The sequence below is a fragment of the Dryobates pubescens genome, chromosome Z (genome assembly GCF_014839835.1).
Source record: "Dryobates pubescens isolate bDryPub1 chromosome Z, bDryPub1.pri, whole genome shotgun sequence".
In the NCBI taxonomy this organism is placed as follows: Eukaryota; Metazoa; Chordata; class Aves; order Piciformes; family Picidae; genus Dryobates; species Dryobates pubescens.
In genome coordinates this window covers 90202092-90218960 of record NC_071657.1, presented here as the reverse complement: position 1 = coordinate 90218960, position 16869 = coordinate 90202092, and the positions used below count along the sequence as shown (strand labels likewise).

At 36.8% G+C, this 16869-nt stretch overlaps 1 protein-coding gene across 1 annotated transcript in view; it reads right to left on the bottom strand.

Moving 5' to 3' along the window:
* The window catches only part of SLC1A3 (solute carrier family 1 member 3), a 69426-nt gene that overhangs the window by 45885 nt on the left and 6672 nt on the right, over positions 1 to 16869 (bottom strand). Inside the window, exon 3 of the mRNA XM_009903722.2 lies at positions 4157 to 4294. Coding sequence (XP_009902024.1) covers positions 4157 to 4294 — 138 coding nt within the window. The remainder of the gene's footprint in view (positions 1 to 4156; positions 4295 to 16869) is intronic.

Below are 16869 nucleotides of genomic sequence, written 5' to 3'. Positions count from 1 at the left end.
TGCAACATGTCACAGCATTAATTTTCCACATTTTACATTCATGAGATTATTTGTGCAAAATCTGGCTTTTCTGAAGTTGAATCTGTTCCTATCTGGATGCTAAGTTTTACCTAATATATGTAAGGGAGTGGCTTGATGACTATTTCAAATTTAGTTGTTTCTTTTACTATTCTGCTTGTTTCATTGTAGGTAACTTCAAGCAACTGAGTCTGCAGCTTGGCTGTTAATCGTGTTCTCTACCTGTATTCTATTTCGATATTTGAGCCCCTTCGTGTGCCTTCGCTTTTGTCTCAGTTAGGGAGTCAGACTGTGTTCCTTACTATTTGTTTCTAACATTGTCTCCCTTTATTGCTCTCCCTTTATAGCTGAAATCACAAAAATCATCCCAAGTTAGTTAAGAGGCACCCACTCTTGCAAATTTAAACTTTGTCAATAGCCTATAGTCTTCAACAGAAATGTGCACACAAAATCCTGCTGTGTGATTAAGATTATTTTCTACTGTACTAGTGTTGCTCCCATTAAGAGCTTGGACAAACATTGGATTGGTTGACGGGTTGGACGCGATGATCTTGAAGGTCTCTTCCAACCTGGTCTATTCTATTCTATTCTATTCTATTCTATTCTATTCTATTCTATTCTATTCTATTCTATTCTATTCTATTCTATTCTAATATTTGTCACAACTGCTGGGCTCCAACTATGCTTTTTCCGAAGACATTTAGGAAATGTGTAGATTGGTTAAGAAAAGGCACCTTATTCTCCACTTATATTAAGTGAATAAATAAAACACAGATAAAATTCTACGCCAGTTTTAAGGGCTGGATTTTCAATATCATTATGATATTGTTGTAGTAGCTCAGAGAATGTTAATGCATAGTGCTTTCAATGCTGGTACAATCTTGTAGCCTTTGCTATTTCATGACAAGTTTAATTGTTATCTTATGTATCTGTATCTTACATACCTTTTAGGGACAATGCATATTTAAAAATAACTATGCCAAGTAATTTGTTCATGTAAAATTCTTGAAGTTATAATGATATAAGAAGGTATAAAAAATCCTGAACTCCTATAGAGAGTGAATTCAAAACAGAACTGGAGTAAAATTGTTAGTTCTGTGTTTTCAGGTCTTATTAGGCCTTAAAATAATCTGAATGGGAATAGCATCTTTTTCTTTGGTTATTTATACTGATTACCACATACTGTGCTTTGATTTTGCCTTCAACTTTGTAAGAGATACTGATTGGGATTGCTGACTTAGGAGTTCTATTTGAAAGACTGTAGAGAACACAGACTAGTATAGACTATGCAGCTAGGTTTGTGTCTAAGCCACAAAAAATAAACAGCAGAGATTTTTGTAAATTTATATTGTCCTATAAACAATAAAAGATGGTGAGAAGTATGCAAGTAACTTCCATTTTCTCTCATGCAGATGTTATTACATGCTTGATAACATGCACATCAAAAGATGTGGACAAAATTGTACATCTGCTTGAGACGTGTAATAAGGGTAAGCACTAAAGTAAATGTGAGTAAAGCCTTTTGGATATGATTCTGCATCTTTCTTTCGTCAAAGTACTAAAACATCTATGGGCAAATGTAATTGGGTTGATTTGGCATTTTGTAGTTTATTTTCCCCAGAGTCTGTGAGTAACTGTCAGAACTGTTTATCTATATAGCAGAAGTCTTCAGTTTCTCAGTTTATTGTTAATTTACGTAACACTGCATAGCTTCTGTAATTATTGCCTTGTTTTTATTGTTGCAGTTCCTTTGACATTCACAGATTTTGTGAAGGAGTTCAATAACCCTTAGCCTAGTTCTAATACCTCAGACCATAAATTCTGATATTGTCATAAACAGATATATTGCGCATGCTTACATAAATACAAACAGAAACCCAGAACTACCATGCTGCATACAGTAAAGTACTTATTCAGATCACTTGCAGTCAGAAGAAACAATTACCAGCATCTAAGACCCTGAAGGAATCTTTTGCAGGTTAGTTAAGAAGCATCCACCTTGCTTTGGCAAAGAAAATACAAGGAATAATAGATATAGATCATCAGTGCTAACAGAGGTCTTAAGGCTGACTTGAAAACCATCAGACTTCTACCTAGTGAATTGTCCTATAATGTGTAAAAACAAAAAAAGAGAAACCAATAGCATCTATACAATTGTACAGTAGTACACCTGTAAAGGCTCTAGTTCATTATTATTTAGATAGTCAATAATACCTACATATTTATGTCACTATGAGAGTCCTGCAGCAAATATGAAAGAACATGTAATAAAATAATTTGTATGCCAAATGAGGTATTATTCAGCATAGAAAATGCTTTTTAGCAGTGAAGTGGGAAATGTCTTTAATTGATTGAGAGAAGATGTATTCCTCTTTTACTTACTGATTTAAAAGAAATAATAAAATAATGGCATCTGACATTTGTTAATTTCATTGTGTTCCCTGACCAACTAAAGAAGATAAATATGCTGTTTTTCACTCTGAAAACTACTGTCTCTACTTCACAGGGAAATTCTAGGAATAATCCATTTAGCACCACAAGACACTTCTATGTTAATAAGACAAATCTTGCAGATAAATAAGATTTCTCTGTACCAAAAGCTTTTATATAATAAAGGATGTAATTGTCATGAAAAAAGGGGGGAAAAAAAAAAAAAAGGATAAAGTGTTCCAAAGAGTTTCAAGTGGAGGGGGAAAAAAAGAAAAAGCCATCAAATAGAAGGGTATTGTTTGAATCCAGGAACTGAAGATTCTTTTTGAATAGAATTAGTTGGAAACCCATTGTTCCAGTATTTTACAAAATCTCCACTGAGACCTGATGATAAGACAAAAGAGCTTGTTTTATCGCAAGGCTAGATACTTGTGACTCTCTGATGTGTATTTGATAGTCTTTACCTAATCAAAGTTTTTCTACTTAAAATTTTCCAAGTGAATTTGAATTCTTGCATAGGACGATCTACCTAATTTCCCATTTAACCTGAAGCTCTCTCAAACAATCAGTATGGATGCAGATTTACAAGGCACTGAGTAGGTGAATTCTCTTGCAAGAACTCATTCCTCAAAATGGAGCAGCAGTGTCAGTCTCAGCTAACACAAAAAGGGTAATGTCTTTCCTTTTCTACTTTTAATGGTTCTTCTATCAGTGTCTAGCCAACCTGGGGAGTTCTGCAGGTAAAATGGATAACAAAACAATAAGGATATATGGCATGTAACAGAATTATACAATGGTTGGGAATCAAACTTGTTACTGTTTCCCCTACAAGATCTGTAAATTTCTCTCTAGTTTTAATGTTCATCAAGCTTTCAGTATATAAAAGTGAAGCAAATTATTTTGTAACTGTGAATACCATAGTCTTCTGCTGTTGTATTAACATCTTACATCTACACATGTCTTTGGTATCTGTGAAAATGGAATCTTGTTTGCTTGTTTGCATTCATATAAGGAGATCTGCATATTAAATTATTTGAAAATTAATGAACTAGAGAACAGCTATAATCTCAAGATGCTCTGACAATTGAGGTAGTGTATTAGGTGTTTAAATCCTAGGACTGCAGTGTGAGTGGTTTTCTTTAAGTTCTTCAAGCTCTACCACTGATTTGCTGATAGACCGAGGTCTATCCTTTCTTTTCTTCAGATAAGTAACAGAACAAATATGTTATGGGTACATCCCAACCATTCTCCTCCATGAAACTTACATGGAATGACAAGGCTTGCTAAAAGATTAGGAGGTAGGCAGACATTTCATAGATCTGCATTTACAAGTATGGATTATGCCCACAATCAATAGTTAACACTTGCACCTTGGAACTATTTTTCTGAGATACATTTTGTTAGCAATAGGACATTGTGGAGGAAATACCTGTTCAAAAAGTAAAAGAAGAAAACGGAGTACAGAGACAGCTTCATAGTAGTTATATATAGTAACTTGTATAGATAGTGCTGAAATTAGGAAAAGCAGCTTTCAGTTTCTTAGTATGTAAATTCCAACCTCTTGTTACATCATCTCTGAAAGAGCAAAGGTATCTCTGTCTGCAGGTTACAACATTTCTATGATGTGGAATGTTATTTAAAACAATTATTTAGTGTGTGCATCTTTATACAATTCTTTTTAAAAATTAAGATCTGTTTCATTTTTTACCTGTGACTAAACTGGATACAATGAGTGGCAGGACCAGCATTTGCAGCATTCTCATGAGTAGTTCTCCTGGAAATGAAAAATACTTGACTTCCCGGTAGCTCATCTTATATGGTCGAAGAGAAAATCCAAGGATTACACCTGTGAGGGAAAAGACATCATAGCTTGCTCTTATAAAGTAGTAGCAACATCAGAACATGAATGTCTGTATAGTACTTCACATATACGATTGTAACATGCAGATTGCTCTCTTGATTTGCTCTCTCAAGTACCAGCTACTATAATGAGCAGTCCTACTTTTCACTGTAACAGATTCAGAATTTATTTGTGCTGCTATTTTTTTAAATCTGGATCGATGCACAAAGAACATCTTGAGCATTGGTGAAAAAAAAAAACACAAAACAACACACCACACACACACAAAAATCAACAAAAACCAACCCAACAAAATACCCACCGAAAACCAATCCCTGCTACTGCAGCCAGCTTTGAATTCTGGGAGTTTGAATGTAGTCATACATGGAATGTATATACATACTAGCTACAAGCCTTCAGAAGCCTTGCCCATGCCTGTTTACTCTGTGGAGCCTGATCCTGTAGATGTGTTTCAGATTGGATGAGATAATGAGGACACATGTATTTGAGAATCCCCTTGTGGTTAGGGCTTTATACAACAAAACAGCATCAAGAGGTAAATAGCTTTACAGGTGCCTGCCTTCAGAAACACTTGCAAAACAGCAGTTAACCAGGGCTGGAAGGCCTTACTAGGTGATTATGTTGTGGATTTCAAATGCCTAGGCAAGTGGTGTAAGGGATATACTTACAAGTGGAAACCACAAGCAGACATGCGAGGACCTTAACTTCTCCATTAGAACTTGCAGATTTCATGCTGTACTTAGCAGCAACTGCTTTATTTCCTTACTTGGTTAATTATTTTGTTAATTGACATAACTAGGTATAAAGGTTTGGTGCCTGTCTGATGTAGGTCTTCTATATCCAGCCAGGCAATACATTATCTAAATATCCATACAGATGGTGAAAGTCATCTAGCCCTCTTTCCCATTCCTGACTCCATGTTCTTCCACACTCTAGTACTGGTATTTCTGCTATTTATGGCTGTATAGTAAGTTGGATCAGAGAACTGATGCTGCTCCAAAAAAAATTAATTTTACTGGGTTTATTTTCAGACAGGTCAATTCCCTGAGTTAATTTGTTTGCCTGGTTCCACAAATGTTTGTACCATTACCAAGGAATAGGTAGAAGTGTGCCTTTGAGAAGAGTAAGACTGCTTTTTTTTGTCAGATAGGCAGACTTAGGTTTCCTAAAACTTTTAATTAAACTGCATCCTTGGTGATGTTGGCAGCAGAGTAGTCAGCGTCACTTCCAGATTGTGTTAGAACTCCGGTATGTCCTAGAAAAACCATAACACTGAACATTATCTGGATGAGGGTATTGAGTCCATCATCAGTAAATTTACAGATGACACCAAGCTGAGGGCAGATGTTGATCTGTTGAGGGTAGGAGAGCTCTGCAGAGGGACCTTGACAGGCTGGACAGATGGGCAGAGTCCAAGGGCATGAGATTCAACACAACCAAATGCCAGGTGCTACACATTGGCCACAACAACCCCATGCAGCACTACAGGCTGGGGTCAGAGTGGCTGGAGAGCGGCCAGGCAGAAAGCGACCTGGGGATACTGGTTGATAGTAGGCTGAACATGAGCCAGCAGTGTGTGCAGGTGGCAAGAAGGCAAATGGCATCCTGGCCTGTATCAGCCTGTATAGTGTGGCCAGCAGGAGCAAGGAGGTCATTCTGCCCCTGTACTCAGCACTGGTTGGATCACACCTTGAATACTGTGTCCAGTTCTGGGCCCCTCAGTTTAGGAAAGATGTTGAGCTGCTGGAACGTGTCCAGAGAAGGGCAACAAAGCTGGTGAGGTTTTTGGAGCACAAGTCCTATGAGGAGAGGCTGAGGGAGCTGGGGTTGCTTAACCTGGAGAAGAGGAGGCTCAGAGAAGATGTTATTGCTGTCTACAACTCCCTGAAGGGAGGTTATAGCCACGTGGGGGTTGGCCTCTTCTCCCAGGCAACCAGACCAGAACAAGAGGACACAGGAAGTTTAGGTTGGATGTTAGGAAGAAGTTCTTCACAGAAAGAGTGATTGGCCATTGGAATGGGCTGCCCACAGAGGTGGCGGAGTCACCATCACTGGAGGTGTTTAGGAAGAGACTGTATGAGGTGCCTGGTGCCATGGTTTATTTGATTAGATGGTGTCAGATAATAGGTTGGACTCGATGATCTCGAAGGTGTTTTCCAATCTGGTCTATTCTATTCTATTCTATTCTATTCTATTCTATTCTATTCTATTCTATTCCTGGAAACTGATCATTTAATTTCTTAATTTCATTGTGGTTTTGTTGTTTTGTTTTGTTTTTATTAATCAGATTTTACATTGGTACATCCATACAGCAGACAGTATCTTTATGTCATTTCTTACGAGTGCTAACATGCTGTTACACCTCCTACACAAGCTTACTGCTGTCTGCTGATGTAAGGAAGAAGTTACAGCTCTCATGTTAGTGAGGTATCCCTGTTTGATTGTGCTGTTAGGGACTTCACAGGTTAAGTTAGAGGAATCCAGAAGCGGTTTCATGTGGGACAGAAAATCTCAGTGTTACAGGATGGAAGAGGAGTGATTAGTGCACAATTTTGAGCAAGCATGAAGTTCACATGGAGTGGTGGGAACAGGAGGCATTTGTTTTAGTTTCATTTATGTTCTATAGACTCAGGCAGTAAAACTGCATTTTTTGCATAAATGACTTTCTTAGGTAAAAACAGTTCATAAAAACATATAAGAAGAGCTTCTGATTCCTTCTTAATTAAAACACCCGCCTTAGAGTTTCCCTTCTTTTCAATAAGGTTTTTAAATCTGCTGCAGTTCTACTCATTATTTTCTTGTTATATGGGAAACACTTCTCAGATATAAAGAATCCATCTGAATGCTTTGTTTCTGCACTTAATGAGCACTACATTTTGACAACTGGATAACAAGCAAATAGAGCTAGACCAGTTTTTTACTTAGGCCACAGTCTTGCTATTAGTTCCACATGAATTAATCTCTGCACTAGTACAAAGCCTCACTGAAGTTAGTAAGGGTTTCCGAGGTTGCCATAAGAACTAGTCCTTATGCTATACTGTAAGTGCTTGATTATCTAGTCCACTACTGTGGGAGCAGTACAAAGTGGCCTAAGAGAGAATCAGGGCCTGAGTATGAATGTTTTAATGAATTTTACTGGTTAGTGAGAGTAAGTTTCTGAAGTTCCTGAGCCAAAAATTATTGCTTGCTGTTTTTTCCTTTTTCTCCCCCCCAACCCCCCATTTGTCCTAAAGTGCTCTGTGCATAATTACAGCACTGCAGTTGACAAAAAGAATTTCTGCGATGTTGAAAAAATGTCCTCTGGTAGTGTATTCTGGTGAACTGGGTCAACACCCAGAAGTTGCTAATTATTCAGCCTTACTCTTGGCACTACGATTTAATTTATATGCAGTCATGCCTAAACCGTAAGAACCTTTTTATTGAATCAGTTCCTCCACTTGTAAAATAGGTAAAGTAGTAATGCTTCACAGATGTTTCTGAAAATTATTTGTGTTCTTAGTAATGCAAGAGGGCATGTCAGCGAATTATTTTCTCATTGTAGCAAATAGTAGCAGCATGATTTCACTAGTCTTGATTTTAGACTGTATGTAGATGATACTGGGTATTACCTCCTGTCCAACAAGGTTTATACAAAAATTATGAACTTGAAACAGAAAAGTCAAACTTGGTAAGGGTAGCTTTGGCTTCTTTGAATTCACGGCTCATGACCAACATTCCTAGCCTTTAAGTGGAGAGATAAAAGCATACAATATTGACTTAAAGACAGTCACAACGACAAAGCATCAAAATAAAATCAGAAAGTAAGAACGAGTGGGAGGTACTAAACTTTTGGATGGTGTGCAGTATTTAAGCAACCATTCACATCTTCGTGTGTGTGGTGAGATCTGAAGTGCTCCATGGTCAAGACTGAGAAAATTAAATCATGGAGCTGGCTTTTCTCAGTAGACGTTTCAAGTTTCTGATTAATTCTGAAAATTGTAATGAAACAAAGCCTTGAAACAAGCTCCCACAACCTGTTGTGCAGGTTTCTGTCTACCCTTTGTAACAGAAAAGAACAGCTAATCAGCACTAATCAGAGCCTGTCTAAATGGTGTACAATTTCTGCACTGCAGGAAAAGTAGGTTTCTTGACAGAATCTCTTATGCTTTTTCTGGGAAAAAAATTGATAGCTCTTGCTGCAGTTAAGGAGATGGATTCTATACATGTGTATAGCTGTGTAACCAAAACCATATTGCTGACTATCTTATATGGTTCATAATGAAGAAGCAAATCATATTAACATTATAAAAAGATTTTTTGAGTGCTCTTGTCAGTGAAATGTATGGAAAATTACTGGAAAATTCATTAAATTTATGAGAACAATTCTTGACCTAAACAATTTCATTGGTTTTTTATCCCAATGCAGATGTTCACAAGAAAATTCAGCCTATATTAATAAATGTAAGAGTGGGTTTAAAATCTGAAAGGAGCAGAAGCCAGAAATAATTCAATGGCACTTATGATTTGTGTTTACTTAGTCCAAAATTAGGAAGACATTGATGAGTGTCCTAGGCTTTTCACTTCTAGATGCTGCAGTACTAGAAGGGAAACAATAAACTACTCCCATCAGGCTTTAAAAACTGCCTTTAAAAATTATACTTGTAATTGCTAAGAAACACAAAAACTTCTACAGAGACTTCCTTAAATTAATCAAAATAAAGGTGCAATGAAGAAAGCATGAAAATCAGGGTCTCTAGCAGCAAGGACAAAAAAATACACTTTTGTAATGATCAGTTGTTTAAGAACAGGTTTTCTTGTTTTAATTTTTTTTTTTTTACAAAAAATATTTTTTTAATCGATCTACCAGAATATCACCAATTTATATGTAATTTCTTAAACTGAATTTGAAAATTAACTTTAAAATCCTTCTTGAAAGAAACTAATTTCTTAATTGTGTAACGAAACGCCTTGGTCTCACAATGGCAGAAAGCTGTTTCACATTCTATTTTCTGTTGTGTACATAAAATAGGTTGCACACTTACACAAGGACTTAAAATGCCACCTCAGTAAAAAACAAAGAAAGAAACAAAACCCATAACTATTAGGAGATGAGAAATATCTCTTTACCCAGACCTAAAACTAATTCAAGAACTTTAGGGAAGCTTGCATCTGTCCTCCAGCATGGCTGACTAAGGAGGATTACATTTTAAAAAAAAAAAAAAGAGAGAGAGCATTGCTGTTTTTTTTCCCCCACAACTTCAAATAATATATAATTTTAAGACAATAAGGAAGCTTCTAACTGGCACGATGTTTTTAAGTGAGCAAAAGCAGCTGTTCTGTTAAATAAGTCAAGTAGCATTTTACAAGACTCCTTAGGAGCTTCTTGTCTCCATGTTATTTCACAAATACACAGGAACTAAAAGCATACTCTTAAGTGAAGTATTTTTGCTGGTTTTTTTTTTTGTTTGGTTTGTTTTACAATTTTCATGCTAATTACTGTATTTTGATGTAGAAAGTAGGAAATATATCAGTTTTACTTTTTAATTGAACCAGAACCTTGTAACCAGAAAGAAAATAACATTTTGTTCTATAAAAGAAACTGGGGCAAAGCCTGTAAGAGAATCAGGCTCCTACCAGTTTAATGGGATATTGTGTGTTTTTGTTAGCTGCACAGCCATTTAATTCTTATGTTCCTGCAGAGCTCTGGAATGAATGCTTTTGTTCTTTGGGTCATTTGTTTCTGCTTAATTTACCTTTTTTTCTGACACCTTTTCTTCTAACAACCAGTTTCAGATAAGGCTGCAACTGTATTTACTTGAGACAGACAGGTAAATAACTTCCCTAGTGATAAGAAATAAATTCAACGTTCTGACAAAATCACAATCATTCTCAATATTTTTCTTTGCTGACCACAGGAACCACAAGCTCAATTTGCACGCTTTCTACCCTTTCCCTTCCCCCTTCCCCTGCCAATTTTATATTTAAACATCCCTCTCAACCCCTTGTATATCATCCATTCCTTCTTTCTGATTTTCCTCAGGTTGGGTAGGGAACATCTTCCCTTTGAAACCATTTTGTTGAACCTAAATACTAGGTACCTAATTTAAGTACTCAATTCCTAAATATTGCAGCAGTCTTTTGTTTGTTTGTTTGTTTGGGGGGGGGGGGCCCAAGGGGGATAGTGTATTTTTCTGTTATTTTTACTAATTTTATCTTTAATATTAGCTTTTATTATACTGTTTTTTAGTAGCTAACCAGTTACTATTTTTACTCCATTTAATTTAGCACGGTAGCAGGGTTACTGCTCTTAATCCTTTGAGTACTACTTATTATACCATACAATCATTAATATGCCTTACTGCCTCTCTTTCACCTTTTTTATCCTTCTATCTTAAAAGTGTAATATTATGACCCTCTTTAAAGGTCCTTCATGCAAAGCACATTTAATGGAATAATGTAAAAGCACTTTATGAGTCCTTATTGAAACAAAAAGAAAGAAATGCACTTGGTTCAGGAGAGATAGTTGAAGGCTTTTTCATCCAGGTCCTCCAATATGCAAATAACTAATACTAGAAAGGGCACATGCAGCATCAAACTAAGGGCAATAATGCTGTGGAGAGCACCAACTTGCCACAGTCAGGAGGAGACTATAGTTTCAGTTGATCTTTTCTATAGACTAGACCAGAGTAGAGTAGAGTAGACTAGACTAGACTAGAATAATAATTCAGTTGGAAAGGTTTCATAACAATCATCTAGTGCACCAACCTGACCACTGCATGGCTGACAAAAAGTTAAAGTATGTTGTTAAAGGCATTGTCCACATGCCTCTGAAACACTGACAGGCTTGGGGCATCAACCATATCACTAGGAAGTCTGTTGCAGTCTTTAGCAGCCTTTTCAGCAAAGAAATGCTTCCTAACATCCAGTGTAAAATTCCTATGTCATGGCTTTGAACCACTCCCGTGTATCCTGTCAGCAATAGGGAGAAAACAGCACCTACCACTCTACTTCTTCTCTTGAGGAAGCTATAGAGAGCAATGAGGTTTCCTCTCAGCCTCCTTTTTTTTCTTCAAACTAGACAATCTTAGAGTCCTTACTTCACTACAGCTTTACAGGTTAGATATTGAGGATGGAAATTCACAGCCAGAGACGGAGGTGAGACTGGCTTAATCACAGGAACGTAACCTTAAGCAATTTTACTAGTTACTCTTCCTATGGCAGTTTAAAATTCCTTTAACTTTCATCCTCTGAGGCTGAATTTAGAGCAAATGTTTTTCACAAAAACTTGTTTCTCTGATTCAGACCTGAAGAAGACCAACTATCTATTGGCTTGTTTGTGTGTGTGTGTGTGTGTGTGATATTTTCCTGGTCTTTCCTGGTTAATTTGGACATAAATAGCTGTATGAGATATCTCAAAGGGTGTCATGGGAGAAGTGCTGTAGAAGAGCTAGACACCCAAGATGTTATTGGGATCCAGAAGATCTGAATGATATTATTTACGGTGGTATGGGAAGGTTCTAGCAGCAAAGTGATACCCTACTACCTGTTGATAATTCTGCTGGGAAGAATTAACTGCCTGATTTATCTGTACATAAAACACAAATCTACTTCATTGAGGACACACTACACTAACTGTGCACACATTACCCATGGTAGTTCTGCATGGCACATACTGATCTGTGGCAGGCCCAACACTACCTGAGAGTGCTAACGGTATTACCTACATGCTAAGGAGTCTACTGTGCATGCATACATGAACCATGGAGCTCACTGAGACTTTCAGAAATCAAGACATTAATCTGGCTCAGTTAAGCTGTGACAGGCCTCTGATTGCATCAGGATGGAATTCTGAGGCTGTCAAAAGAGATAGATGCAGAGAAAAGCAAATGTATTGTGAAGTAAGAGTTACACTGATGTCAAAGCTTATTCCATGCATCAAAAGATAAACCAGTGTGTTAGTTTTGCTCACAGTGCTCTCAGCTGTTCTGAAGAGAGACAGAGCTGAATTGTTGCAGTCACTGTCCTGCAGGAATACCTTATTACAAACCTGACCCTGATGATGCGCTTTATCCAGGAAAGATAGTACCTTCCAAAAGAACTCATACTAGGCTTCTAACATCACCATTCAGTTACAATTTGGAAAGATCTAGAAGCATTTTGTAATAGTCATGCACTCAGTCGAAGTTCAAGAGGTTGTTCTCTTTTTATCCATCTTACACTTTCCTGTTTGCCTTCCCCCGCTTCTTTTCCCTTGAATTATTTGTCTGTTTATTTCTCATCTTTGATTCTTCTTTTGTTGTTATATATAAGACAATTCCAGGGCATTTCTAGAGAATTTAGAATGAAGGAAAGTTTTTACTACTGGCACTGCAGCAGTTTATTCTGAAGCAGACACTATTCCTAATTTCATCCTCAGACAAGAGACTTAATTGAATGAAAAATTGTTCGTAATTTATGTACTTTTACTAGCCTCTGAGCTATAGAAAAATTACTGTTGATTCAAAAATCAGCAAACAATTCCACCAAAATGGAGGAATTATCTATTACTATATATATGAGAAGAGCAAGTATTCACAATATAGGCCAGGTTATATTTTGTGATGTATTACTCAGAATTATGCTATGACCCAGTAACAGCTTTATGAAGAAACTGTGTCTGAGTTTACTTTTCTACTTATCCTTCTAGACTAATGTTTTCACTCCCATAAAGCATAGTTCCCAATAGATAAGAAACCTGCTCTCTTAAAGTTTACAGAATTCCTTTCTCGCCTTTACTCTTTTTTTTCCTTCCTGTTTTCCCTCAATTGGAAGCTGAGATAGTTTCTAGCAACACCAGTTCTGGTTCTCGCTACTATGGTTTCAGCTGCCCGCCTGTACTATTTTGTCTGTTTTATTGTATAGCAACATTGAGGAGTTGCAGTCAATGAGACTGAGATACATCAGTAAGAAGTAGTTTGCGCAAATGTTCTCAAAAAAAGAGAGCTGCACTTTGAAGAACATCTAGTGTAGTTCAACAGTAAGCCTGAAGATAGACTTTAATCATTGCCTTTTTTTTGTTATTCTGTTTTAGACATGCACTACAAAGCAGTTCACTTTGGGTTTGGCTTCCTTGAGAGGCAGTTTTACACCACCATTTTCGGGACATAACAAATTATGCATTCATATCTCTATGGAGCTACCCAATTTTCCATTTCTACAAAACCACCTGTTATTTAGCTTGGTGCAGATAATTTAAATCTTCCACTAAGGGTTTGTTGAATCAAGATATGCCTATGCCAGAACATTTTGAGTCATGGAACATAACTCACATGGCAGACTGTTAAAAGATTTTAAACAATCTTTTTCATCTAGTATTTTACTGACACACAGAGACAACCTGGACAGACTGACAGGAAGTGTTTTCTCTTGCAGAATACAAGATTTTTGCCATCTCAGGTGTAAGCATTACTGGAATCCTTCACTTATATTTGATTTATCATTTGGTGAATTCTTTAGATGAGATCAGGTTCATGGATGGAATTAATGGAATCATGTTACCTTTTTTCTTTTTTTTTAATAAAGATACCTAGGAACCTTTCAGTCCCTGGCTGTTTAATTGTTACTTGAACCACTTCATTACTAAAACCCACAATATAGCTATGAAACTACTTATAAATAGAACCTGTCATTTATTTAGTTGACTTTTCAACACATACATTTCCAAAAGCATTTTATTTCAGATGATTAAAAAGAGGTCTCCTGCCTAACTTCTTGTGAGTTAACTCATCTGAAGCATATGTTGTAGCATAGAGGATTAACTTAGATGTAGCCTCCATATAGTTATGATACCTCTTTTCTGGTTAGGTGTTATGTCCTAACAGAATTTCCTTATCTTGAAGGTCACAAAAATGGTAATGGGAAACCAACACCTGGAAGAACACTTAATTATGTAGTAAGTACTTGAGTCAAAATTGTGACCTTCAATGTCCTTCTAGATAAAAAAAAAATTAGTTCTGGAAATCTGTCAAGTTAACAGGCGCTTCGCTTTTTGTTTGGGAAACCCCCTTATTTCTCATCCTTCTGCTTTTGTTTTTCTCAAAAATGCTACAAATTACTATCTATTTGCTTAATTCCAGGCTAAATCATGGAGATCAGAAACTGAAAGCAGCTGACACACATACAAAGATACACCTATATTTGGAAGGCCTTGTATTCCTGTTCTTAAATAAAGAATTACTTCACAGCCTGGGAATCCCTTGCCGTAAATGAGTGGTTTAGCCATTAGGCTAAAACATCAAGTGATTGTATATTCTCCTGGCAGAAGTATTTGCCTTTAGAAGTCTTAGATTTCCTTCTGTCTGATGACAAAACATTACAAGGAATGGTGGAATGATATTCTCTAATTTGCCTATTGAAAAGAAAAGTGTAAACCAGTTTCTCAATTACTACTAACACCATTCCCAAGGTGAGGGCTCCTCAGTTTCTGAAAACATCTACCATGATCTCGACTCGCTCCAAAAGGAGTGGGAGTAGAAACGCAAACCTGTTGTTTGGTTTTCTCCTGGCAAATTTTAGGTGCTTATATACTCAGTTTGTGGACTAGTGGGATTATCCTCCTGAGTCTCCTAGCTCTTGTCCATGCATTAAAAGGCACTCAGCTCTGAGATTTGGATTAGATATGTATCTTTCTTTGCTTACGTGTTAGGCTTTGAAGGACTAGATTGCACGACTATGTTTGTTTAACATATGTATTCCCAAATCACGATTACTTTATAAGACATTAAAATATATGCAGTAGTTGTTGAGTCAGTTTAAGAGACCAGTTTATGTTTCAGTGGAAACAATGCTTAATCTTTAAGCCCCATCTTTTACAGGCTTTTTTGAATAAATTAATTTTCAGTTATGCCAAGCTACAGTAAATGGTGAAACCAAAGCACACACTTTTTAACTGTCAGGCTGTTTTCCATTTGTGATCTTCTATCCATGCTAATAGAAAATAAACAGATAAGTCAAATTTCAAGTAAGAAAATACATTTCATCAATGTATAGGAGTGAACAAGAAATTGAAAGCTGTCGATACCTGCTGTGGAATAGTTTACATTTGTTCTTTCCCTATTTCCCATAGTTTATTCCCCATTCCATACTGTGTATTTTTGACATGTCAATGACTAATTTTAAACTCCTTGGCCAGTATGCTGCTTGTTTTCTATGAACAATGCAGCTGAAGAAATTAGTATAGGAGGAAGGAATGTTTTCGCTCCTTACTCAAGACATTTGTACTGTGGGGCTGGTGACTCTACCACTTCTCTGAGCAGCCTTCACAGTATTTTATAGACTGTTTAGTGAAGAAATTTTTCTTGATAGCCAGCCTACACATCCTTTGGCACAACCTGAGGCTGTTTTTTCTTCCTCAATCACTTGTTACACAGGAGAGGAGACTAGCACCCAACTTGCTACAACCTCATTTTGGGTAGCTGTAGAGCATGGCATGATCTCCTCTAAGCCTTCTTTCCTCCAAACTAACCAACCCCTGTTCCCTCAGCTGGTCCTTTAAGACTTGTGGTCTAGACCTTTCGCCAGCTTCGTGAGCTTCTTTAGACATGCTCTAGCACCTCAATGTCCTGCTTGTGGTGAGCTGTAATCTGAAACTAAATGAAGTACAAAATCTGAAGGGAATGCACAGTAAACAAAAGGAACTGGGAGCACATCATATACACAACTACTGTGACTGCGTGATCTTTGTAACAAGAAATGAGGGGAGGGGGAAAAGTATTTCTCAACTGCTGATCTGGAAGTCAATGCTGCAGTATAAATAATCATAATGCCTACATTTATGTTACTATTTTTTCAACCCTATTAACATCCAGAAGTTCTATTACACCTTATTTATTTACCTCTCTTTAACATTGGATCTTTTTGTATGGTATTTCACATGCAGTTTATCTTGATTCACCTATAAAAAATAAGTATTTTATACAAGTGTGGAGGTTTTGGTACCCTAAAGTCCTTTGAAACTCCCAGATGTCTAGATATTGCAAAAGATTATGTGAGAAATTTGGTAACATGAATGGAAGTTTCAGGAATTCATAAAAGAACCTGAACGTGCCATCTTGAGCTATACCTTCATTGAAGCCAACTCAAAAGCATTCCAGTTCATATGACAACTTATTCTATCTTTACAATAGCTAGGCCACTAGTAAGGATCTAAAAATGTAAACATTTATTCAGCATACAGATCATTGTCACTTTGCTTGTGATTTTTATACTGCTTTGCAGTCACCATGGTGACCACAGCGCATGCCTGCTAAAAAGCAGAAAGGACAGGCATGCCCTAATAGTTCATTTGATGCTGAAATATAGTTTTAGTCCTCTCTGATGATCAGCAGAATTATGGGTTTGGTTTTTTTAGTCCTTGAGATGGCCACAGTTTCTGTTATAACATAGCTTTTGATAGAATAATTTCCATGTTCTACTGACATCCAGGGAGTTTTTTGGTAAAATCTCTGTGAAACCATGTCTCATGTGGTTGCTGTCCTGCATTCCTTCCAGGATAACCCTGACACATGCTTTATAAGAACTGGCATTACAGACAACAAAAAAAT